The sequence below is a fragment of the Excalfactoria chinensis genome, chromosome 5, assembly GCF_039878825.1.
Source record: "Excalfactoria chinensis isolate bCotChi1 chromosome 5, bCotChi1.hap2, whole genome shotgun sequence".
NCBI classification, from domain to species: domain Eukaryota; kingdom Metazoa; phylum Chordata; class Aves; order Galliformes; family Phasianidae; genus Excalfactoria; species Excalfactoria chinensis.
This window is the reverse complement of record NC_092829.1, coordinates 53,262,904-53,289,784: the sequence shown is the minus strand read 5'-3', so window position 1 is coordinate 53,289,784 and position 26,881 is coordinate 53,262,904. Positions and strand designations below refer to the sequence as shown.

Sequence of the window (26,881 nt, the reverse complement as noted above, 5' to 3'; positions counted from 1 at the left end):
GATCTGAAGACATGCTCCTAAAGCACTCAGTGAGAAATAATTCTAAGAGTTTGAATCACACTGCTGGGTTCAAAGCAACAGAAAAGGAAGCTTTAGCATTGCTGATTTGATGACCTAAATTTAATCCAGCAGTCGAGTTGTAACAACTGGTTACCAAATGAGCAACAGCAAAACACTGGACAAATGTATTTGTACTTAAGAACCTACAAACACACTGAAACACTTTGTTCTATGACAGAGAAAAATCACTTTCTAAAATAAAATAAATTAAAAAAAAAACAAACTACTTATTTCAATCTCAAATTCCTATGATGTAGTGCTGGCTTGTAAATCTTTTAATAGAAAATATTGTCCTTTTTACCGTTGTTTCAAAAGGAGCATCATTTCTACCCTAGCCCTGTGAATACTCACAGGCTGCCATCCACTAATATTACCAACCAGTTCATTTTTACTGTTGAGTAATGGCTTCTTTTTTTAGTGGCTGATACATTGCAAGATCAAGGGTTGCAGACAGATGAACACCACAAATGTTCTGGCTGACCTCACTTTCCAGAATGCATCATTCCTACAAACAAACGTCATTAAACAGAAGCAGGCGGTCAAACTACTGAATTTAAACATAATCTTGTGTTACTCAATGAGTAGATGCCAATTAGTAGTTTAAATGACATCAGTAAAACCACCTGAATAAGGATTACGGGGATGCACTCTTCTTAGTGTATATTCCAAAGCATTTTGAAGGAAATACTCAGATTCACCAGCTCCAAGCAGGGGCTGATGCTGTGCTGTGATAAAGAGGAGCAGTTCTACCTTCCCTGAGACCCCCCCTCCCATGCAGCCTACTGTAAACAACCTGCTATAGGAGAAAACTTGGACTGGATGATCTCCAGAGCTCACCTCCAGCCCCTACGATTCTATGCAGTGTAGCTGGGCCTTGGCAGCACTGAACCACATCCACACTTGTTCCAGAATCACCTGGAGGACAGCCCCAGTACCTCACCACAGACACATGTGGGCATAGCCAGAGTGTGCCTGCAAGGTCCTGCTACTCACCTGTCTGAGGCTCACATCTTCCCTGAGAGGCACTGCTACCATGTCAACACACAGAAGGCTTCCAGCCGGCCACCAGCAGCCTCCTGCAACAGTTTCACCCACATATTTTTCTACTTTTAATAGCAGCTACATTTTAAAGCCTTCCTTATTTCCCCCCCCCCCCCCCCCCCCATGAGATGTCATTAGAAGATATTTTTAACTGGCATTCGTCAAATATTTAAATTACCACATTAGAGACTCTGGTCTGGAATGAACAACAGAAAAGACACGTTCTAATTATGCAACTTAGGAAATGAGATCAAACCATGGTAAAGAAAAAACATTTCCTTGTTTAGCAAAGAATGTGTTTTCATATGAATTTGTTTATTCACATATACGAATATTCCAATTATTATTTTCTCAAATATTACAAAACCAATCCGCACTTCTGTACTTGTGTTGCATTTTAGTTACATTCGTTGTGAAGGCAGTCAGGAAGTCGGTTCATTTTTCTGGCTTTAGCACATTTTGATATGATTAGCACTCTGTTATTGGAACAGAGACTATTACCCTGCACATAGATGCTTTGATGTTTAATAGACGACGAGGGTGCAGAAGTGCAAAGGAAAATGGCAAATCCATACCTATATATAAAGACATGGTTACAGACATCATGTCATGTCCCACACCACAGTGAAGGGCGATGAGATGCAACAGGTGAGAAAATGAAGGAGCAGAGACTGTTTCCTTATAGAAGCTGCATCTCTCTAGAATAAGGTAATGTGCTGCCACCTGTTACATCTGTCAGGGATTGAAGAAATTCTATGTGTGCGTATTGTGCCTCATTTGAAAAGAAGAAAATACGCAGCTATTCTGGGCATTAATTATTCAGTGTGTAAATTAGTTTAGAATTCCCTGGTTTAATAACAAAAAGCACTTCTAGAAACTTATTTTACTACATGCAGTGTACAAATTAATGCTTAAAATAGGGGAAAAAAATCCAGTTTGAACACATACAAACTTTTGAATTAAAGAACTGCATTGTTTTTCAATTCAGTTTTGTAAATGTTAAACACTGTTGTAGTAAATGGTCCATGGTGCATGAAGCACAGGCATTTTTATTCTGAATAATCAGTCCAAATGCGCTGACAGGACATCGTGTGAGGAAGCCTGTCACCTATCACTTGTGTTTCACCAAATAGCTACGAGCAGATCAAGGTTATAGACATTTAGGCAAGGCTTAGGGCTCAGATTGGAATACCTAGGTACTGCAGCGTGAAAAAGAGCAATAAGAAAGCACCAGTTGGTCAGCAGGGATAGGTGTTTGAATGGAGTTTTCTATGTACATGAATTCCTTGAACAAGTTTTAAGGTATCTCTTTGTAAGTCACAAGTCCCTGCTGTACACGCTAGCCTGGTTTCTGTCTGGCTTTACTCACTTGCTTCCCATTAATCTATGAAATGTGGAGAGGAGAGATGACAGGGAAAGGAAGGTGGCTGAGGTGGTGGGGAGCACAGTCCCAGGCCATGGAAGCAGAGGGTGCAGGTGCCTGGGCAGCCCTAGGCATCCAGCTTCAGCAGTCACCATGGCAACACCATGGAGATCACACACAGCACCAAACCCTACCTACAGCAATATACCGAAAGGAGTATTCCTGCTATCAGCTTCCTCTTGCTTTCCTCTGCATGCCTCGCATCTCCCCTTACACCTCATTTTGCCTTCTGGATTGTTTGTCATAGAACATGACTATCATCACCCACAGCACTGCTGGCCATAATCACAACATCCTCCGGAAAGGATCAGGGGGATCAGCAGCATCAGGGCCTGAAACTGCAACACCCCACTGAAGCTAATGGATGGCTGTATACAACACAAGCACTGCTGGCTAAGTGAGCTCCTGATGCAAACCCATCATGGTCGGTACAATTATTTCCAGGATGAGAAAGGCTCCAGATGTTTACTAGTTCTTGAAGAAACTCTGCACACATTCTATCCAGTTTGTTACATTCTCAGCTATTAAAAGCAGAAAAGCTCCAGAGCAGGTATCTCCTGAAGCTTTGTGTACAACTACTATGTAAAATTCAATCAACATCACCATGCATAAATTGAATTACTAACAAGAGTCACTATAAATGCCTGGGATATCAGCATGAATTTTAAAAGGCCTAGAGACAATAATGCTAGCAGAGCAGCCCAAGTTAAGGACCAGAATTTCAGGGTCAGAAGTCACCTAAAATACAAAACGAAAACAGTTGCTTAACAAATGCTAGAGAGCTTGCTATCTAAGTACTAGATGAGAGACAACAGATGGATTCAGATAGAAAAAGTGTATATCAGGAAAAAGGAGCCAACATTGGCCAGCACTACAGGCAGAGCCTACCAGCACACCAGCTGCCCACCTGCCTCAGGAGCCCTTCCCTGAACGAAGGAGGACTGCCACAAAAACATGGACGTTGGTTTTCTGTAGTCCAGCATTATGGCAGCTATGTGCTGGTGAATTTAAAAGCACTGTATTTTGGTTTTAACGTGTGCAACCATCCATCAGCAAGCATTCTTTACGATTTAAATGCATTCCTTCAACAGATGCAAATTCATCTGTTACACTAGAAACTAACTACTCTTTCACAGCAGGGTGTGAGTCGCTCTTCATTCATATTTTATTAAACAGTTGTATCAATTACATGTGTGAAAGATTGCTCTAGCTGCTTATATAAGGCTTTTAAGCCAGAATAGCATTCCACTCAGCAGATGATATGGAAAAGCACAAGCTGAATTCAATAATTACTTTAATTTTCTCGTATTTCAATTCCAAGCACAAAATATCAGGTTAATTAAAAATACAATAGTTATCCAGTTCTTCAATGGTGTGCTTCTTAGCATCAGGCACTTAAAACTAATTTAATCACTGTCTGCAGCCTTTGCACTAAGTGGTGCTTAAAATAAGCTGGTTAACTCCTGTCCTTTAACTGATTTGGTTTGCATACCTAAGAAACAAACAAAAAACCCACCTAAAACCCAGCGCCTGGTTGTATTTCACATAATGATGATGGAGTATCAGGATTGCGGCAACTTTGTCCTTTATCCTATTCCCTTTCATCTCAGTACCGGTGTATTTCAACAGCAGCTTTCAGAACACCTTTTGGACTAGCAGACTCAATGTTATCATTTCCAGCATCAATTGCATTTATGTTATTTACAATTACTTTACATTGACTTTTGTGCCTTATCATCATTCTCACTAAGTGGCTGTAGAACCAAGCTTACTCATGAAAACACCTTTGGCAAAGCTCCTTTCTGTATATTACCCTTCACTTAGTTTCCTTCCAGGTTTTAATCTTTACAGCTTGACATTTATTATACAACCAACAAAGTTGTGGGGCTTCAAAAGTGATTTATATTTCAGACCTCTTTCTAACCTTCTAATTCGAGTCTTAATTTTGTAACTAATTTAACACAAGAAAGTGAAATCTGTTTTTCACCCTGTTCCAAAGAAAACATTAGCTCAGAAGATTGTTTTGTCTAATGCAGAAACCATGTATTTTCACAATTAAAAGTAAACTATGACATGAATGTAGCCAGTGCTGTTTGAAAACTAGTTAACTTCAACTCCCAAATCCTTATTTGCACTGATAACCACGAGAAGTTTACTACTTTTTTTTTTCCAGAAACCTTAAAATAATTTGTTCTCTCCAATCCTCTGCTTACTAGCCTTGCCTGGTTGGCACTAACTGGTACCTAGGAATGAGCTAACACATCCCCAGATAGACTTGCCTTAAACAGCCAAGAAAAATATCCTTCAAGACATATCTAGACAGCCCCCAGCAGTGATGGAACTGAACTATATTGGGGAAAAAAAAAGTGATTTACATGCTACTGTTTGATTACGTTGCAACATGTTGACATTATTTATTGTGTCTATTAAAAAAATCACTGTACTTTCATGAATCCTTCCAATTTAGTTGATCTTTCTCAATGGAAAACCAGGTTTAATCAGTATTTCCCAGCAAAGAATGGTAAATGCTGCAAAGCATGCTGAACCTAATTTAGGTTTTAATCAAAATAAAAACTCTGCTAATATTTTACTCTGTATGGGAACCCCTCAGACATAAACCCATCCTTGGCATTGTGCGAGTACTGCAAATCATGTGCATGTGTTAACCATGCTGCTTCCCCTTCCACTGATGGTCTTTTCACTATCATTAAAGCTCTAGAAAATGAGCGTCTCAAAAGAGCAGCTGCCCCAGCAGCTAACCAAAAATGCCTCAGTACCAGGTTCTGACCAAGCAGTAGGTCAGCAAAAACACGTTCGATGTCAATCATGCATTCACCATATAGCTCAGTTCTATCTAAAGCTTCTTAGCAGGACAGGAGCGACACCCACTAGGAACAGCAGACCTGGGGAGCTGCACCCAGCCATCACCTAGAAGACTTACCTTGCTCTTCCTAGTAGCAAGCTGACAGTATTTTACCAAAGCTGTGGTCTTTTGAATGATTTTCAAGCAGCCCTTTTCATGGCAAAAGAGATGTAGAGACGTACAGTGACAGGTTTTTCCATCACACACAGCATTTCCTCTCACACTGTCATTTTGAGGGATGGCCAGACCACACTCCCTGTGTCCACAGTAGCTGTTGCTTTATGTCACTAGCAGTCCAGCAGTGGGGCAGGACTGAAAAGCTGCCAAGGAATCAAAGAGGAATGATGGAAAGTCGTGCAATTTTTTTTCCCATTAGTAAGCTTTACTGTAAATTCACTTCACAATTCAGGGAAATAGCAGTGCCCTGTAGCAGTCTGGCAGGATGTACAAAACCTGAAGTATTATCAGCAAAGTTTTGATTTTCACTGAAGGTATTAAACTTCACAGCCCTTTAGAGCAGCCAGCACTTTAGAAATCTAGGACTGTTAAAAGTAATCACATTTAATCATTTTTTATCCTGTATTAGGAACACGTTATTCTCCTGGGCTGTGTGACTGCTATTCAGCGTTCAGAGCACTCAGTCCTGCATGCTCAAAGGTTAAGCCCCTTTTCTTGCTCTCCCTGTACCATAATTCTGATGTATTCTGGGAACCGGGTTTTCTCCATGCTGCTGCCATGGCTGCCTCCCACAAAGGTGTGTGGGGCACAGGCTGTGCTCCAAGCACACTGCTGCTGCAATGGTCACTGATGGGTTTGTCAGGAGGGAGCAAACTGGAGTAGCTCTCATCCTTCACAGGAACCAAACAAGCTCCTGCTTCAGTTTTAGGAACAGGAAGGCTGTAAGGGTAGTATTTCCTCACCTTCATTTCCTGCTTTTCTATTAGCTCTAGTGTTCTGGTTTGTCTTTTTCTGCAGGTTTCAGAAACACCATAATACTCAATCGATTCTCTATTACAGTGCATTGTATTCTCAGAATTAAATTTCTATTATAATTAAGTTTTACTTTGCTTCGGCCTTGGAACACAACAGCAGCCAGCCCTATTCATTCTCATAGCTCATATTAGATGAATCACAGATGAAGACAAGTTTCCTAGGTCATTCAAGGTGAAAGAGAATTTCAGATGAAATGCCTTCTTATAGAACAAACGATGCCACAGAAGAAATACCCGCAGTAAGTTATAAATAACAAAATGCACTTTAGAAGCTGTAGTAAAAACTGTAAGATACTGATCTTTTAGACTTTATGCTACATAGATTCCATCCAATGCAAAGCCTTGCCCTGCAACACACAGAACACCGTACACCTGTATGAAAACCCAGCACCAATGAAACTAATCAGCACCCAGAGAAAAGCCCAACTCTTCCTATATCTTCTGGAATCTTGTTTTTCTTCCTGTTATTATTTTGCTGCACCATCTAGCTGCTCTCCTAGAATGCCCATTAATTTCTGTGTGTCGGGGTAGGGGAGCCATTGAATTTTTTCCTTCTCTTCTGCTTTCTCTCCTTTCTTATTCCTAAGGAGTAGCATATTTTACAGTGAAAATAAAATAAAATGTAAAAGCTTAGTTATTTTGTAGTGATTATATTACAAAAGCTCATTTTATGGAAATAAAAGAATCACAGTGTAATGAGGAAGAAGGACGATTAAAGCGCAGGCAGAAATATCAACAACATAGGCTTTCTATGAAAAGCATGCTGCAAGAATCATCTGATCTCCATGAATAAGCATTTACTCACCCCTTGTTAGCAGATACATATGCCTACTTGTTCTGTAATTTACCATCAAAGGCCAAATAAGATGATGCAATTCATCATCTGCTGAACAAAACAGAAATTAACTGCATGCAGATTTTCTTATTAAAAGGATTTTTCTTGAATTGATGCCAGGTGTTATTGCGCTTATTATCTAGAGGACCATAAAATTCATTCAGTGGATCTTCGTTTTGACACAAAAAAGGTGAGATGCGAAACAGAAACTAGAACAATCAACTTCCACAGAAAGAAGTCATTATTAGGAGCAACCAGTGACAAACTGAAGTGTAGATCTAAGCAATGGCTAATCAAACCTAAGAGGCTTTACTTGGTTAATCCTGTGTTGCACAGCCATCCAGATTGCTTTTCAGTCCAATCCATAATGCAACTACTCATTACTTACTCTAAGCTTTCTAGAAACAAGTGACATATCACGTAACAAGCTAAACAGCATCACCTATTTTTGAACTGGTTTAAATGCATTGCAAAAATAGTTCCAGAATCCCAAACTCTTTGGTATTAATTTCTTTCTTAAAATCACAAATCAAATGGTAACCACAAAAATTAACTACTTGGACAGCAATTTTCACCCTGCCTCTAAAGGAAACTGTGTGTGGGGGAAAGAACCTATGTCTGCATACCTCATGTTTATAGTTTTGAGTTTATCAAAGCAAACTCGCGGGCTAACATAAAGCATATTGTCAAAGAAACCCAAATGGTTCCAGCTTAAAGGCCGCTCTAATTGATGCATTTAAGCTATCTGACAAAGAAGCTTCAGAATGTGGCAGGTGTGTGTCATGTATAGTTTTACTGTCTAAGTAAAGCAAACATATGAACAGATTAAAAAAATAGATTAAGTGTTTTAGAAGCTACTGCTAGCCTACACTAGCCAGCTGAAGGCTTTAAATAATTTAATCCCTTCGGCAACTGCCAGTCCCAACTGCATGACTGAAACAAGGTCTGAATTCAGTTTGATACCCAACAGGTGCAGCCTAATACTGCTTCCTTAATTCAGCTACTGATCTACGTTTATGCTTGCAGGGGACACCATATTCTTAAATTCACCATGGCATTAATTAAATTAGTCTAAGTGCTCTTGTTTTATCCCATCTTCTACTATCAAATTTACCTCAGACAGTACTCTATTTCTCTCCCCTCCCTTCCAGAAATGCACTTCACGCCAGATGGAAGACACAGCTCTTAAACAGCTTTTAAAATAGCTTTTTCTTTGTATGTAACCTACATAAATGTACAAAACAGGCTGGGGAAACTGAACGACACAAAATATTGAAAACAGAAACCAGCAGCTTAAATTCCAGTATTGAGGAATGACAAGTCTCACAGCAAACAGAGCCCCTAAAGGTGGATTCATCACCTGCACTCGGTCACTTGGGATAATACTGGCAATTTAAGTTGCCTAGCTATCAATAAGCTATTTCTCCTTTTATATGCTTCTTATTGTTACCAACATCTTCTAGTAGCACAAGCTCATGTGTATTGTCAAAAGTAAAAACTTAGCAGGCAATAAAAGGTAAAATGAAAAGGTAGAGCTAAGAGGGTTGCCCCAAAAGTAATGCCTCCTATTTTATGATGTTGGCCCACCATGTCAGAGGTGGATGCTGGAGGAATGACAGTAAAGGTTGAACCTTCCAACAGTATTCCATTACATACTGTTGCCATGAGACAGATGGCAGCAGAGAGGGGCACTCTGACAGAATGGCACACGACATGGAAGTGCAGATGAAACAATGGTGTGGAACTGAATTCCTCCATGCAGAAAAAATGACATTCACGGATACTTGCCGAATGTTTATGGAGACCAGCCAGCGGATGAGAGCACCATGAGGATGGGTGGTGTGTTTCAGCAGTGGCAACAGTGGGTTGCCTCTGTTGGTGAAGATTTTTACAACTGTGCCATGCAGGCTCTTGTTCATGGTTGGTAGCAAATGGTGGTGTCTATGGTTGAAAAATAATGTTTGGTAGCTAGGAACTTACCCAATCAAACAGTGCTGTTGTGCTCTTTGTAGATTTAGTAGTTTCCATGGAAATAAATAGGAGGCATTACTTTCAGAGCGACCTATGGAAACGGTGCCTCATACCCAACTTCCCACAGAAGTTTTAAGGATAACCTGCTTTTTTTTTTTTGTAACTGTAAGACAAAAGAAGAGCAACTTCCCTCTGCCTTACTCACACTCTCAATCGTGCTGGATCATGAGACCATTCAAGGCAGAATTTCCTTTCCCTTTCTTGCAGCCTGGGGCATGTTCATACTTGGGATGCACACAGGGAGTTTTCTCTCACAAGCAATTAAGCATCGTGTTTGGCGTATGCAAATGAGAGAGTAGCATTATCTTTTAATGCAAACTTAATTCAAAACTTTTGCATGCTAAAGTAGTGAGCCACTGGTGTAGCAAAGCCAGCTCAGATAGTAGATCATACATTCAACGTCATTCATTCAATCAATCCTATAATATGCCATGCAGGCTTATGAAAATAAAAACAGATTAAAGGAATACTAAACCAAGATATTTCCCTAAATCCCAAGATGCTCAAGATACTAACAGCTACCTAAAATCGCAAAGATTCCCATCCACAAAAAAATATCCCATAATTAAAACAACAAACTGAACTTTGGTCTACCAGCACAGACCAATCATTCTATCAGCATACAAACAAACCATATTCTTAAGTGCATTACAAGTACCTTTGAAATCAGATAAAGCATTATTACTTCCACTTTAACACTTAATAGCTAAAAATACTTTTAACTATAATAGTTCAAGTTACTTCTAAATACTAAGCAACAGTTATTCTTTTAAGCATAGAGAGCTGTATTCAGATCTAGACTTTTCCTATAACTTGAAACTCAGGCTCAAAACCAACTATTCCAGGATCATGATTTTCCAAAGAAGGAAGAGTCATGAGAGCACTAAGGACAAGACAACATGCAGATCATGGGAAGGCTCCATCAGCAGTATTAGGATGTATTAATAAAACCTAGAGTAAAAAAGAAAAAGAATTCAAAAATCCCTATATAAATCCTATATATTTTAAGTTATTTGGTATCATTTTAGCCCCATAAAAATGTATTTACATTTAAAAATCACCACAGAGGAATTCCCAGTGTAATCTTTTGAGGGCAGTAATTTGGGGAATCACAACTTGTTAAGTACTAAACGTACAGATGCCAATTCATGCTTCCAAGTGTGGCACTGCAGTGGTAAAATAATACATTACCTCAGAGAGGTTTGGGGGGAAAACAGTGTTTTCATTAATACACTCCTGTACAGGGATTATCAGTATGAGAAGGCACGTGAGAGCTACCATGATACAGAAAGTAAATCAATTAGCCAGCCAGGCAAAAAAATCTCAGAATAATAATAAATAATGGACTAATTTAAAAATACACAAGGCTTGGAATTTAAGTTCACTTCTTTGCTCTCTTTTCTAAAGCTGTTACTTAAAAAGAAAACTGAACTTATCATGCATTTTTCAAAGCCAGATACAGAAAAAAATACCAACTGCAGTGAAACTTGGAAGGGAATCTCAAGTCCTGCCTTTTATCAGAAGACACTGCAGCTTTCCCCTTCCACACCTTGTGGAGGATTGAAATGAGAGAGAAGAGTCTCCTCAGCCCATCTTCTAACTCAGGACAGAAAACAACATTACTTGCTAGAGGCAGAAACGACCCCAACAGATACAGCATAAATTTTCCACAGAGTTCTGCCACTGTGCAAAATTACTGACTTGCAATGTTTCTGCTATTCTGGTCCACGGAAAACTCAGGATTCCAAACTACCATGATACAGTGGTGTGGACATTTGTCCATGCTGGTTCTTACACATGTTGCTTTGCTGCACAGCAAAACATAAATAGCCTTCTATTGTATTAGGATTAATTCATGAAAGCCACTGACTTAACCAATCCACAATTGTTTACTGGAAATAATGTACTTTGCCCTTTGTCCTTCCATGGATGAACAACAATTGGTCTGTGTTCAGTCTTGGAAGAAATCACTGCCTGAGTCGGAACAATTTAAGATGACTCTGGGTGGCAATGCCCAGCCCACTGTTACACTCCTTTGGACCCATTAGTCAGCATTCTGGACCATACAAGTTTCGAAGGGAACAGACACGACTTCTCTAGAGATTCATGATTTCATGACAAATACTCTACCGCAAACTAAAGGGTGGCTCTAAAATGACAAATAATAATACTGTTTGCTTTTGTACAGCATTTTCTAAGCCTGTCAACAATTTTGCAAATACACACCCATGAACTTTAGAAGACAGAATTTGTCAACGTAGAGAAATCCAGCCGTGTCCTACTTGCATCAATGTGAGCTCGATTGCTAGTCCTTTGAAGTCAATGGTGAAGTCCCAAGTGTCCACTACACCCCTGTAAGAAAAGTACTTATTATACAGGTTAATTATTAGCCTTGTTTTAGGGACACTGGAAATAAGATTAGTAAATCACTGCCTGTTGTCCTTGGTTTCTCATTCTACACTCAGTCATCTCAGCACATCTTCCTGGAAGGAAATAAATGATGGGACAAGTATTTGTCACATACAGCTTGTTTCTTTGTCCCCTCCAGAGGAGGAAAAGGGAACTTTAATACAGCTTGTGCTCAGAAAAGAAACTGGTCCATTTTCTGTTAGTTCTTCATTACTGTGAGAACTAATTTCAAAGGCAAACAGCAGCCCCCTGTTGTCAAGGGGCTGTAAGCGATACATGGTAAGTGATACAGGGAACGTAAGTAGTGGTCTGTATCCAGAATCACATTACTGCAACAAAAAGAATGACACCAAAGATAAACCAAAGCCCTATGACTCCATCTATTAGCACGGCCCTGTAGCCTGCAACTGCCATAAAAACATTACGCAGAATGCCCAGGGTATGTATTTTGCTCATTACATGTTCCTAGGGAAAGAAGCATCGCTGACTGCACGAGCTAACCCTCCCCCCCCCCTAAGAAACCCTTGCTCAGCCCACCTGATAGTTACTATGTACCCAGTTTTCAGCAGCTGACTCCTACAGCACTCACTCTGTGTGAGTATGTGATTACTACATCTTTCCTCACACAGCGGCCACGTGGCTCTAGGGAGCACCCTGCTGACAGATCAGCCAAGCCCACTCTCCATGCAGCAAGCAGCAAAACCCTGCTAAAAGCCAAGCAGAGACAAAAGACGATTCCAGAAGATGGCAGTCCTGGTCACATGCAAAATGGGGCGAAAGGAGGAAGTCATAAAGAACTTGCAATTTCATCCAAGCGTGCATTTCAGTTGTGTAATTTCACAGATATCTGGCACTTAAAACTACTGTCTTTCCCTCTTCTCCCCACCATGATTTTCCACTGAAGCTTTCTTATTTTCACTCTGCAGAATCTGAACCCGATTCTATTTCAAGTTGTGAGTGTAGGGTTTTAATCACCCTCTGCTTTGGGGCATTAAAAGATTCTGAATCATCCCACCTTCTGGAAGATTAGTAAATAAAGCAATTGCTAACAAAAATGCCGCTGAATTCCCATTAACCATGTTAATTATTCAATTTAAAAATATGCTGGAGTCATCAGCAGGACATTTCCATCTGATGGTAGAACAGAGGGAAAAGTCTTTCAAAATTGCTCAAAAGCAATTATTTTAAAATTTGTTTTTCAGAGCTAATCTTTCTCCTGTACCCACATCCTGCCACAATAAAACCTCTGCAGGGAACTCCATAGAGATAACAGTGCGGGAAGAAATGGCTCAGTAGTTATGGAGGCTCGCCTTGGACACCACAGCTAAGATGAAGCCTTCATACGTATCCATGTTTCCCTTTCCACTGTTTTGAGCAGAATACATTTTATTTCTGCCTAACCTTCAGACGCAGTTAAGTCACCAGATGTTATTAAACATGCAGTTATGATTAGGAATAAACCTTTTAGTTTAACCAAGCCGAGGTTCTGACTACAGTCTCAGATGAGTTCACTGAGCTGGTGAGGAGATCCAGTGGCAGGCAGAACACTAGAGCATGAAAGAGCCCTTTCCTAACAGATGTTACAAACACAGGCAATACTTTCACCACAACGCACCTCCTGTGTCTTACAGACATGGTTTAGTGGGCATGGTGATGGTGGGTTGATGGCTGGACTAGATGATCTTAGCGGTTTTTTCAACATTAGTGCTCCTATGATTTCTTGCGAGTCTTTCTTTAAGCTGGCCTTAAACTCATATATGCCCTCATACTTAATCACCGTGGCAAATTAACCTACTCCAAAACACCTCCAAATCCTACTACCGAAAGCCTGAATGCACTTCAAAGGAACCTTTCACTTCTGAGATCCGTTTGTGGCACCTGTGGAACATAATGTGGAGTGTTAGGCAACAAACAGTGGTTTGCCAAAGTAATTTTGAAGTGAGTTACCTCAGCAAGTACCTCTACATGGAGATCTCACATGACCCGTCTGAGGCCGTCATTCTTCAAATATTTAGTCATAGTAAATAAAGGTGTTCTGGAACCTTTCTGCTCTAGATCCGAGCAGAAAATACATCAGATATAACCCATGCAGGCAGTGACTTACAAAGCTTCACTGCCCGTTGCAGCTTTTGTAGGATTTTCAGGAAGACATTCAAATGCAAGCCACCCTGCAACAACATTGATACACACCCTGCTTTAAGGAAGGAAGAGCAGATAACAGGTGGCATATGCAGGAAGCCTGTGAGTGCAGAAGTGCAGTGTGATTCCAGTTGCACGCTGCCCAGCTCACCAAGAAGAGAAACATGACTGTTTAAGTACAAAATGGACTCTGAGGGACAGCAGATTAATGGAAGTCAGCTGTGCACGATGCAAACAAAACGGGTCAGGGATTACCACTAACGCAGCCTGTACTACATATTTATATACATATTTTTATACATATAGTGCTTCAAAATATAAAGCAAGGGTGAATATACAAGCTTCAGACTTGCTATTTTCAGGTGCACTAGCATCTGCTGTGCAGACGCTAAAAGTTGTAAAGGTTAGACAAACAACTTTATGCTACTTATGACTTAATATGAAAGAACTGTGTCTGCTGCCTGTCTCCGAGGACTCTTTATTTGGGGCTAAGTGAAAAGGTTTATGCTTCCTATTTCTTGCCAAATGTGCAAGATTTTACTTCAGTAATACTGCTTCAACCCTCGCAACATCACTTGTTTAGAACAACACACCCTACCTTTCATTGAGTTGCTTTGCATGGACACAACGCTGGTGTCCCATGAAGAAATTCCTCCATATAAAAAGGATAAATAGAAAGGAGACATAAAGCCATTCACCCACCCACCAGCACCTCACCAGCTCATGTCAGCTGATGAGCAGTACTGCCCTCCTCTCCGCTATCCAAAACAAATAGATACAAAGGACATGAAAGTAAAGTGAAATGCAATCATTTTCTTAAAAGCTTAAAGAATTTACATACTATTTTCCTCCAGATTTTCTTTTCTCAATCACTGAGGGGCTTTAACTAAAACTAAGTGCCATTTTCAGTCCATCACTACCATACATGTAGATGCCTGACATACCCCAGTGACCTGTTTTTACGGGAGCCGCACAGCAGTCCATGCACTGTCACAGTAACAACTCCTACACTGGGAAACTTGAGGTAATTAGGGCACTATTTAATGAGTGCCATGGCATGTAGCCTGTAGTCCTAAAGCTGCTTTAGGAGTGGCTAGGATGTGGCTGTTTACTTGTTACCTTGACATCTACAGAAAGAACACGAAGCAAACTGTCAGCCATGTCACACGTGCAAATCCCAGTGCTGTGGGAGCAACATGACCCACTTACTGGCACAAATTATACCACGGAAATTACCACAGTACATGCATCGAGTTTAGGGTTTCCTCCTAAACCTCACCTATGTTTCCTCTTTTACCCTGCTTGAACTCCAATTATTAAATCAAGTGTCCCGTATGAAAGAAGAAACACAGAGAACAAAACAGGGGACAAAAAAAACGTGATGAGCCATTCACAAGAATAGGGAAGATCTTGCAAGGAAAATGTCCCAGCTAAGAAAATACCAGACCTGCCAAGTTTCACAACCCCCAGACCATATTCCAGATTCTACAGCTGAATTGCCAAAGCAGCAAGGAAGAACTGGAGAGCTGCAAGTGCACCATCAGCAGCACACAAGGACAGCAATGAGAAAAGCAGGGCAGATGCTTTATGAATACCAGAGATGGATGTGTCAGGATTCTCAGGAGCTGGTAGGGAAAGTTTAAAAACTAAATTAAATGCCACACCAGTCTGGACTGCCTGCTCTTATTTGGTTGGTTTTTTTTTTCCTGGTCTGGAAGCATGCTGAGGGTGGAGGTCAGAGAGCTAATTCTATAACCATTTTACAGTATTATTTTTCCCAATGAGAATGTCAGATAGCCAACTCCCAAAGAGATTTGAAGGGCTAAGGGATAGGGACAAGATGATGCTGTTCTTGCAGTTAAGGGAAAAACACAACACCGGTAGATCTGATGTGCAGAAAAGTGATGCGCTTAAAATGGCTCCTGTGAATATGCACTTACATATTGGGCAACCAAAATTCTGACTGATTCTTAAAAGAAATCCACTAGTAAAATCTCCATGAGTTTTACAACTAACTTTTCTAGGATCAGAATGTCACCCAAAGACAAAAACAACCCAAGAAGAAACAAGGATCCTTCACTTAATATGAGAGATGATATCCACATAGAAAATTTAAATTCTCCAGACAGTAGGTCTGGACTCATTCCTCCTTTAGTAATGGCTATCTCAGCTACAGCTGTTTATTGTATTTTTCAAATTACATTCCAATTTTAAGAGGCATTCATTACTCTTTAATTAGAGGTGGATTTGACTGTAAATGTCAGCTACGGTTCAAAAATGTTTAGAGCTTGAAGGAGGATGGATAAGCAGTTCCTTCCACACAAAGAGACAGGCTTTGACATGTTGAAGATGACAGCTTTGCAACTCAGAGTTTAATTTATAAAATTGGATAAAGAGGAAGAAAAGATGGGCTATTACTCCTTCCTATATTAATAACTTTGCAAACTTTCTTCTCAAGCGCTTATTAACTGCTTCAGCCTATGGCGGATTTCATTCTTAAGCACGGTGAAGTGCATGAAATATTAACATTTCTGATGATTTATTTTCAGCATGTACCTCCTTCTCCCCCCCCCCCTTATTTTTTTTTTCTTTCAAACAGGAACAGACCACACAAGTCTCTAAAGAAAACAACTCAGAAGGCCAACAGGTGAGTTCTCTTCATCTCCAGAAAGAAAGCTGGGCAACTCCTATGTAGGGTACTCTACAGTTATTTAGTCCTCTGAAGGATACTCTGCAGTGATTTACAAGTACTGACCATAAAAAAAGTCACACAAAACTTCATCAGATTTGTATCGCTTTACAAGGGCTTGAAGCATTGCTTCATCCTCTCGTAATACAATTTTTATTTGAAAATAGAATTGGAGAACTTGTTTATTCACTAGACAGCAACAGCACCAGAGAGCTCTGTCAAATCTCTCTGAGACAACATGCTATCACCTTAGATGCATGTAACTTATGTCCTACATTTGGTAACAGTACAGTTTATTTTCTAGAACCCTATATTAAGTAACTGAACCAAGAGAAGAATGCACATGCACACGCTCTGAGCACACAGAAGAAAAACCAGCCCAAATAGTTCCTAACACCTGTCTTAACTAACAAGTATTTTTAATGTAATTAAATGTTTTAAAGAGATATTAAAAAAAAAAAAACAAAACCAGAAGATTTCTAGATGCTGATCTTGCCTTTTCACCTAATCACCTTATATCTGTTTTATAAATGCCTTTTTTCTGTTTGATTTTTTGTTGTTTAAATGTTACTTTAACACACTATATTGCACCCATTTTAATATGAGTTAGATACAAAAATCAAAATGAATGAAGTACAGCTGAAAAGAGAAAGGGTAGGTAATTCTTTGATTTTGTGTGTGTGGATACAGAGACAATACAAAAAGCTGTAGGGGTATTTTGAATGTAGTTACTCTAACCTATTAGTTCTCAGAGAGCAGAGCTCCTGCTTCATCATTAATGACATGATGAAAGTAATTTGATAGGAAAGGAATAAAACTGCTTTTAAGAGCTCTTAACCCACGATTTACTTCTGCTTTGAAGAGATGAGAAAATATGTTTTCAGAATCTACCAACAATTGTAAAGGGTCACTCCTGACTGTGTTTAAAATAGTGATGTTTTTCCTCATTAGCTCTTGGCATTAACTTACATTTCTCACGGAGTTCTCACTTTCCTGGTGCATGCAGCAGTTCTTTTCCAAACATATTTAGGTTTGTAGGGAAAAGAAAAGATACGCAATAATTCAGTAGATAGTGTTGGCAGTTCTTAACGCTGGTAACTAGTTCAAAGAGCTGGCTTCTGCAAGAAAAATGTGGAAGAGATCAATAATTCATCACCCTATGAATTTTCAAAGCAAAGCTGAAAAGAAGGATAGCAAAAGGAAGGAATGGGGTTTATTATGAAAAACAGCAAGTAATTGTAATACAGGTTTATTATAAGAATGAGTCATACAGGAAAGGAAGAAACAAAATGCCAAGGCAAGGATAAAGATACAGCTAAAAAAAACCAACAATATGTTGAGTTAGACAACATACCCAGAGCACTAAGCCTTTTAACTGCTCTAGCACAACCAGCCAAACCTGCTGTCTTTCAGCTTCTCTAAATATGATTGCATCCTTTGAAGAGCAAATAAGTTACTAGACACCATTATGTGTGCCATCCTTCAGCCTATCACATATGCACACAGTCATCAACCTGCCCTGCTTTCGAAACATTTGTCTTCATCATGTGAACCATAAAGAAAGCCATCCCATGCTTTTTTAACAGGGCTAATATACCCTTCCAAGATACCATGTCGTTGTTGATCATCTCCATGCTGTTGCCATGCCCTCAATCACACCAGCACGCAGACAGAGCTACCTCACCCTGCATTCTGAGAGAAACAAAAGCATCGCATCCCAAGCTATTTCTAACCTGCACCAGAAAGAAATCAAACAATAAAAGAACAACTTCTCTGTTTACTGGGGGATCATGAGATAAAGGAGGCCCTTTTGAAATTAATCTGTCTGTAATAATCAAGTCAGGAATAGGTCTTTTTCTCACATACAAATAGATTCTGTTCTAATGACTAGGATGTTGCTTTTGAAGCATTCAGTGCTTCTGCGTGGGAGTTTCAGAAGCTGTTGTAGAGCAGAAGTACACAGAAGAATCAGCAGCAGCTTCATGGGATTTTGTGACACGGACGGGTGGACCAAACTGGTTCTGTTCCAATAGACCAGTGACTCCTACACAGGGTACGTTAACACTTTGCAGTGTGAGCACATATCGTAACAAGCACATTTGGATGGAAGTATGCTTAACCCACAGCAAGTCCAGAGATTTGTATATATATGGAGCTTTGTGAGAGAGACCCCTGGTAGGTTTAGCACCCAAGCAATAGCCCAAAGGCTTCCTTCTATTGTTCTGCAACAGTGATCCCTAAATTGCTGCAGAACTGCTGGCAATGCGTTTGGAACAGGAAAAACTACAGTTGTCGCATTGAGCAGTTCGGTTTTCAAGTTTGTTAGTACTGACAATATTCCCAACACTGTCACGTTCGCCTGGATTGGGATGCATTCACCCTTCCATGCCCTTAATTTTGAACAAAATACTGAAGTTAAAGGCAAGCTGTGGGATTCACCCACTCCATGTCTGGCTTACACCAAGATTTCATGCAGTGGAACAGATGTACACTTTTGAAACACAACAGCTACTGTTCTGCCTCTCCAAGGAACGGAACCAGAACAAACTAGTGCAAGTGTGGTAATACAGTGGCAGATCACTTCTGGTCAGGGAGCAAACAAATAGTAAAACCCATGAGGCAACTGAATTTGTGTTAAACACAGGATCATTACATTTTGGGTAAGGATACACGATTAAAACTGCTTCATGGCCTGCCTGCAGTTGAACACTGGGGGCTGTAACTGCCTCACTATGTAACCACAACAACTCTCCAGAAGTAATTGATAACATGTACCATAATCAGGGAGAAATTTTCCCCCTAGGAATTGTCCCCAGACAGTCTCTGGAAAATTACTGCTTGGAACAAGAGCAGCAAATATGTAAATATGACTTCTGTTGGACATTTCTTTTTCCACTTCATTGCCCTCAGTATGCTAACGAAAAGCAATGACTTATCCTGGAGTACACACTCACACATTCATTATTTTAAAACCATCCAAATAATATAAAGAAAAAAGAAAAATGCACAAATGTAACACAAAATGAACTACAACAGAAGATTTGTTTCAAGTACAATCAATATGTAATTAGAGCAGCAGAGAAGAGGCAATATTTCTCACACTGTTGACCAGAAGGATATTTTTCCTATACTTACGTCGAGACATTTCCTTTAACTAAGATTCCAATGCCACGTTAATTTAGAAAGAAAAAAAATACAAAACAAGTTCTCTTCTAGCATGTGGTGGCTGAGCTGCAGTGTTGCTATGAGGTTCAGAAGCAGTAACTTCACTGCTAACTGCAAGGTTAGTTACTGAAGCAAATTAGAAAGCACTTCCTTCCCCTTGTGTACCTATTAATCTGCTAAAAAACAGTGCATGTTTAGTACCTGAAATCACCTGTTTTACTAGAGAACACAGCTCTGTTTATACGAAGCTGGATTTCTAATGAAGAGAACCTTGGCACTGCCAGCTTGCATTAAGTGCAAATTTCACTGTCTGCTTGTGTGATCTAATCACCATGGCACCCAAATGCTTTATAGATAACTCTAAAAACATAAGCCTTAATTCAAAGAGCATGTGATCTGCCAAGGTAAATTTACACAGGGATGAACTCAAAGAGAGCTGTAATTCCAAGTGCAGCATGCAGGTCTAAACCCGGACTGGTTAAGACCACTGCTATTGAGGGAATCTGCACTGAAGTCAGAAAGGTTTGTTAGTTCTTCAAAATAACCTTTGATAATCATGAACTCTGATGGTAGCTGCATTAAGAGATGTACCTTAAGGCGGGCACAACAGTCCAAGCAGGTTTGGAAGATGGACTGAGGCAAGGAGTGCTTTGGGGATCAGGTTGTCCAGCCTACAAACCAAATGTGGAGAGAGGCGGTGACTGCTATGCTAGCACCTGGGGGTACCATAGGTAAGATCTGCTAATCAACCCTGCCTAAAATAAGGAGATTAAACAACACAAGAATTTGGTTTTTCTTACAGTTTTCCTATGATTCCGAGGGATTATGATATATTTGGTCCACAAAATCAGTTTTCATTTTGTAATACAAGAAAACAAACTTAGAAGAAAGACTGATTGATTCTTAATGCAAACCCTGGTTTCCTGGAGCTGAGCTTTCAAGTAAAACATCAAATAGTACAGTCACATAGCAACCTCCTTGCCCTGAGTACAGGTGGACAGATCTGCCAGTTCCACCTTTCCTGTTTCTCCAGGCTGCACAAACACAGCACTTGACTAAGAATTTATGTCAGCAGGGTGAGCTTCTCACTCATAGAGTTTGTACTTCAGAAAATGAGGGTTCTGACCAAAACAGCCTGAGATGGAAACCTGTGGTGTTCTATGCTTGCGTATTCAAACACATCATAGAATCATGGAACTGTTTGAGTTGGAAGAGGCCTTTAAAGGCCACCTGCCCCAACTCTCTGCAGTGAACAGGGGACACCCACAGCTCCACCAGGTGCTCAGAGCCCAGTCCAGCCTGGCTCTGAATGAATGCCTCAAAGGACGGGGCATCCACCACCTCTCTATCCTTATGGTAAAAATCTTCTTCCTTACATCCAGTCTAAATCTCCCCTCTTCTACTTTGAAACCATTTTCTCCCATCCTGTCACAAGAGACCCAGCTAAAGAGACTGACCCCTTACTTCTTACAGCCCCCCTTTACCTACTGAAAGGTTGCTCTCAGGTCCCCCTGGAGCCTTCTCTTCTCCAGGCTGAACAGCCCCATTTATGACAATTAATAGCATACAATATCTTCAAAATATACTTTCACACCCTCAACTTATTACTCAACTAAGAAGAAAACACCTTAGTGAAAGTAACACAATGCTTAGACTGACCATGCTTACTTGCATTTAATCACTACCATCCTCAAGGCACTCCAGCATGATTTCTGGTGATCGCAATTAACAATACTCTTAGTCTCACTGATCCTATATCAGAAATAATTACTAAAGTCCACACTGTGTTTTTAAAAGGCTTTGCAACCAGTATAAACATACACCAGAAAACAACTGTGGTTGAATGTAGGTGAAAGCATGCAACACCAATTACAGGTAAGAATGTTCTGACCCACCTCACTTTGTTCTCCTCATTATTTGTCGGATGACAACCACTATGCTAAATACCGGGACGTTCCCCCTTTGATACCTGGGTTTCCCTTCCATATTTCTGCCATTCTTTGCAATAAGGCAACTCTAAAGCCCTTTAAATGGAACCGAAAGCGACGCGGCGCTCAGCTGCCACCTAGCGACCCAGTGCGGGATCTTTTCGGGCAATAAATGGACACAGCTATATGTAACCATATTGGTGTGTGGCTGTTTGTCCCAGCGCGCTGACCTTTTGCCTTCACATTCACCAACACTTGCTCTACATAAACGGGGATTATTCGTGCTTAGCTTGGAAAGCTGAAAAGCTGCTTACAAAAAATAAAGCAGGCAATATTGTGTTAAATAAATGATAGCCAATTCAAGCAAAGAAATTCATGTTGGGAAACTGGATCCATCATTTAAACAACTTATTACACCATCTAAATGCTTCACTGCAACCATGCAGTTTGCTACAGCTGTTTTGTGCTACTCAAACCAATCATTCACTAATCCATCCATCTTGGTTTTCTGCTTACTAATAAGTTCCTAAATTGCTTTCTCTCCCTTAAACTAATTTTAACACCTGACAAATTACCACCACGTGTCATTGATTCCCTTCTTTTTAGTTCCATAGCGGACTATGAACGTGAAGTCTGACTCCCTGGCTAACAGGAGACATGCAGTTCCATAAGGTGATGCAAGCCTTGTTTCCACTCCTGTAATCCAGGCCCTATAATGACGTGACCCCTCCCTCCCTGTGCACTTCCCTTATGGTGAACCTCTAACTGGAGGATAAACACCAGCACCTCTGATTGGCAGCAGGAACAAAACACACACACACACTATATGCCCACCGCAGTTTTCTTGGCCTACAGTAATCAAAGGGAAAAGCTCACAACAGAAGACATGACGTGGAGAAAAAGAACTAGAATGAAGCAAGACACCTCCTCTCAAACAGATTCAATGCCACAGCTCCTACCAATCACATACTGACACAAATGCCCTCATACACTGACATTCCTGATAGCTGAAAAGCCCTTATAGGTCCATTTTCAGCTGAGCACTGCTACATTCTCATCACTGCCCATATCCCCATGGTTGCTTCCTTCTCTCTTCAGTATAAACTCCAGCAGCACCAGAGCAGAGTGTAAGAAAAGCCTAGCAAAGCTTCTCAGTTTGGGTTCTACTTCCTCATCTTTGCAGTTGGTGCGACCAATCTGAGGGACACACCTCGCTCTAGAACAGTGGATGTCAACAGGGAGCAAAACCAGTCTGACAGAAACACGACATTTATTCTTAATTATAGCCTACAGAAATAGATGTTTAGACTATCGTTTTTAGTTCAGAGCATCCCCATGGTGTTGTCAATGATGAAAGCCAAGGGACAGATTACAGGCTCAACAGAAGCACTCGTCTCCTGCAGAATTCTCAGTTGAGGCAACAACAGGGCCTGGCACCACCAACAACACCAGTAAGTCTGGGTCTCTCAGTGCCCAGGTGAACATGTCTTCACCCTACCCATGCTGAAATCCATCTTGTAGAATGGGTGATGGGACCTACAGCTGCCGGTGATATGATGATGGAGTAGCAAGGTCAATCCCCTCTGCACTCAGGTAGCTCGAGATGGAGCACCAATATACAACTTAATGGGGCAGTTCAAATCTAAGAGCTGTTAACATTCTGTGTTTGAGCAGACAGTCAAACCCACAATTAATCACACTGAGGAACCTTTCTGAACAATACTTTCAGTAGGTACAGAGTTCTGCTAAAAGGGTTACACAAAACCTGGGATTTCATAACAAGTAATACGTGATAATTTGCTGAGGCAGCCAGCATCACATAGAAGACACACGTATTTGATAACCAGTGACTGAACTCTGTGAAAGCAGCCACCTTTCAAATTTGATCCGCTTTATGACTGGCCTTGTAAAGTTCAACATCCGTTTGTTTTAAGATCTGATTTTCTTCTAGATGTTTTTCAATTTTCATTTATTTTTTCCCTGACTAAATTGCTATATGAATAGCAAGTCTTCCATTCTTGGTCAGTTTCAGATTGTTTTCAATTTCCAATGCATAATTTCAGCAAGTCTCTCACTGAGCAGTGAAATCCACAACATTTCACTCACAGCCTGTCATTCAGCTTCAAATCAATTACTGAATCAAGCATGAATCAGAAAGCATCATACATATTAGCAATGCAATGCTGCTTTCATACCACGAAACATATGAAAATCAAAGTGTAGCATTTTGGAGCAGGCAGCCCTGTAATCATATACTCAACACATCAGTTACCTTGGTTGGACTAGAAGCTCTAAGCTACCTAGTCCACGCAAAGTGACGCAGCTGCAGAACAAATAGAAGGAACAGTCACTTTCTACAACAACATTTGAGTAATGCAGAAGGAATTAGCACTGAAGCAGTTGTGGTAAGCTTAACTGATGCATCCCCATTACTTGCTCCCACACCATCAGCAGGAAAGCTCCGAATCAGCCTGTCAAATGGCTCTACTACCATGACACGCTGCTCCACTCAAGACAGTAGACTTTCACACAAGGCCCTAATTGAAGTCACAGCAAGAAAGAACTTCAGCTAATACTCTTCTATGTAAACACCTGATCTATAATCATGGAACACTTTGAAGCTACTCTGAAACATAACTTGCTGTCTACATGTAGGCTTTTGTAAATGGCATTGCCTCCTCACAGATTCATATGAGAACACAAACATCTTGGTTAACACTCAGGTGTGAAAAGCTTCACATTTAACTGCAAGCCACGGCAAGCTTGAAAATGAAGAGCAAAACCAGCTGAGGAGACAGCATATTTATTTATCTGGGAGGATGTGGGGAAGCACAGGAATGAAGCTCTCAATAACATCGTTTGTTTCCCTTTCTACTAATTCGTTCTAGGAGGTGAGCAAGATGTCACTGGTGATCTCATCGTTCAAAAAGCACATCAATCATTTGACTGAACAAAGCAGTCCCTCAAATAAAAACCCCAACCAAACAAAAAGCAGATAAAGTAGAAATATATGTAGCTTTAAAAATATATACACAAAGACATAGATCAAAATTTCACCAAGGCCACTGAGTCAGTTGACATCCTGCATGCCTATAAATAATGCTAATGAGCAGTTTCACCAGCATTGCTTTAAGTAATTCCTTACAAGGAACTGGTTCCAAGGCCAGAAGTGGAACAATATAACACAGCTGAATCAGAAACACGGGATTTTTTTGGATGAAATCATATTCATATCTCAAACAGTTTCAAAATGGAAACTGTTGTGGAACGGAAGAGCCAATGCAAAGCAAGTTTGCCTGGTATCACAGACATCATTCTTTAAGAAACCTGAGAACGCTGCTCATGTATCAAACCAGATCAATAAGCGTACTTGCATTTCACCTCTGGCAAACAAAATAATAACTACGCAAAACAGAACAAAAAACAGAGTGGTGAAATAAATGCTTACCATTCCCTCTGCATACTTTTACTTTAGGTCATGCTTAAGGAAAGGCAATCTCTGTTTTTCTTACTGCCTTTTTCCACACGACTGCAGTTTAACAAGGAGACTTTTGGAAGACGAAGCAAAGGAACGCAAAGTTACTCCAAATACTTCTACATAAATATGACTGTATGACACAAGTTTAAGAACACTTACGCTGCTGTTGTGAAGGCAGCCAAGTCAGCTTTCACCTCGGTTATCTGCCAAGTTTCCTTCAATGGGTTTGCCTCCTACAGCAGCAATCTGTGCCTCAGCAACTGCCGTTCCACAGCCCTTCTCTGACGGACAGACTGCTAGTTACTTTGTAAATAGGAACTAAGTCGCTTTAGGGGGAGCTGCCTCTTGGATCCTTGAGGTGTTTTCAAATGAAGACGTCTCATCCTGTCCCTTAAACTCACCTCCTCGGTTAACGAGAGCTCTGGTGAGATAGAAGCGCTTGGCCTGGCGCTAGCAGACATTGCTGGCGCTATCTCAACGAGGGCAGTGTCAGCTGGCCGCAGAGGTAACAGTTCAAACGGCAACGCTTCGCTAATGGGGAACACAGGACGAAACCCGGGGCTACAGGCCTCCCAGCTGCTGCCCACTGTCCATCGGGGTTCGGACAACCCGCACTCTGCCAGCAGACGTGGAGCGAGCGACAAGAGATAACGCCCACACTACGCTCACTACAGGCGCCATCAGCGCGACTACCATCCTTCGGGGAGCAGCTCCGGGACATCCCCTGGCGCCCTACAGAGCCGAGGAACAACCGCGGGGCCCAGACGGCAAACACGGGCAGCCGCCACCGCGGAGCTCCATCAAATACTGCCGCCACGCACCACTACGGCGCGCTGCCGTGCGCTGTGACGCACTTCCGCTACGCGCGCTCTTTCGCCCCACCCCCCGTTCCCGGCATGCCCCTTGCGGCTCCTCCCCCCGCAGAAAGCCGGGCCGGAGGTGCCGAGCTGCCATTTTGTCGGTAGCGCTGCAGCGGCGGCGGGCTGTGGCGGTTAGCGCGGCCGAGACGCTGCCCGCAGCGGCAGCGGCGGCTCGGGGCGCTTTTTAAAGGGGTATTGTTTTGTTAGGGGGTGGCGGCGCCCCAGCTTTGATTTAATCCGCCATGTCCGGCGAGGGAGGTACCGGCGAGCAGGTGAGCAGCAGCAGAGGCAGCCCGCAGGTCGCTCCATCACGAGTTGCGGGGCCGGGCTGGGCCGCGCGCGGGGTGCGGGGCGTCCCTGGGCTTGGGCGGCGGGAACGCGGCCCGTCCCTCAACCGCTCGGCACGGCCGGAGGGCGGCTCCCTGATCTCCCCCCCTTTCCGAGGCCGCCCTGGAGCGCGGCCGTCCGCCTGCTGAGCCCGTGGGGGGAAGGGCTGCGGGGTGGCTGCCCGGGCCTTCCCGCCCAGCCTCGGGGTGAGCGGCAGGCGCTGCGCTGAGGCTCTTTCTCTCCCCATCTCGTTTAACGTGTAAGGCTGTGGGCTTCTTCGGTAGCGATACAGTTTTTCTCCAGAAACATTTAAACGTCTTCGAATTCGAATCTATAGAAGTGTGTTTACGTAATAAAGGAACCTTTTATTTGTGGGGAGGTGTGGTGTTCTCTCTCTGAGGGGGAAGTAATTCCTCACTTAGCTTTGCTTTGGGTTTCTTAATGCACTGAAACACACACGTTCTTGCTTTCTAGGTAGACGCAGTCAGCATTCTATGTCCGATATTAAAGTACGTTGTTACTGTGAGATATTTCCTGCTTACAGATAGATCTTTTAGCTGCTGGGGTTATGTTCAAAATGCCCATTAGTTGGGGCAGTGGAGGTTCCCAGCTGAGGGAGAGGTGGTCAACATGCTGTGAAG

At 41.5% G+C, this 26,881-nt stretch overlaps 2 protein-coding genes across 2 annotated transcripts in view; one reads left to right on the top strand and one right to left on the bottom strand.

Annotated features, from left to right (window-relative positions):
• The window catches only part of HIPK3 (homeodomain interacting protein kinase 3), an 87,599-nt gene extending 61,775 nt beyond the window's left edge, over window positions 1-25,824 (bottom strand). The window contains exon 1 of the mRNA XM_072338241.1: window positions 25,213-25,824. The gene's annotated coding sequence lies outside the window, so the exon portion shown is untranslated. The remainder of the gene's footprint in view (window positions 1-25,212) is intronic.
• A 131-nt stretch (window positions 25,825-25,955) lies between these two features.
• The window catches only part of CSTF3 (cleavage stimulation factor subunit 3), a 39,709-nt gene continuing 38,783 nt past the window's right edge, over window positions 25,956-26,881 (top strand). Inside the window, exon 1 of the mRNA XM_072337187.1 lies at window positions 25,956-26,185. Coding sequence (XP_072193288.1) covers window positions 26,156-26,185 — 30 coding nt within the window. The 5' untranslated portion in view covers window positions 25,956-26,155. The remainder of the gene's footprint in view (window positions 26,186-26,881) is intronic.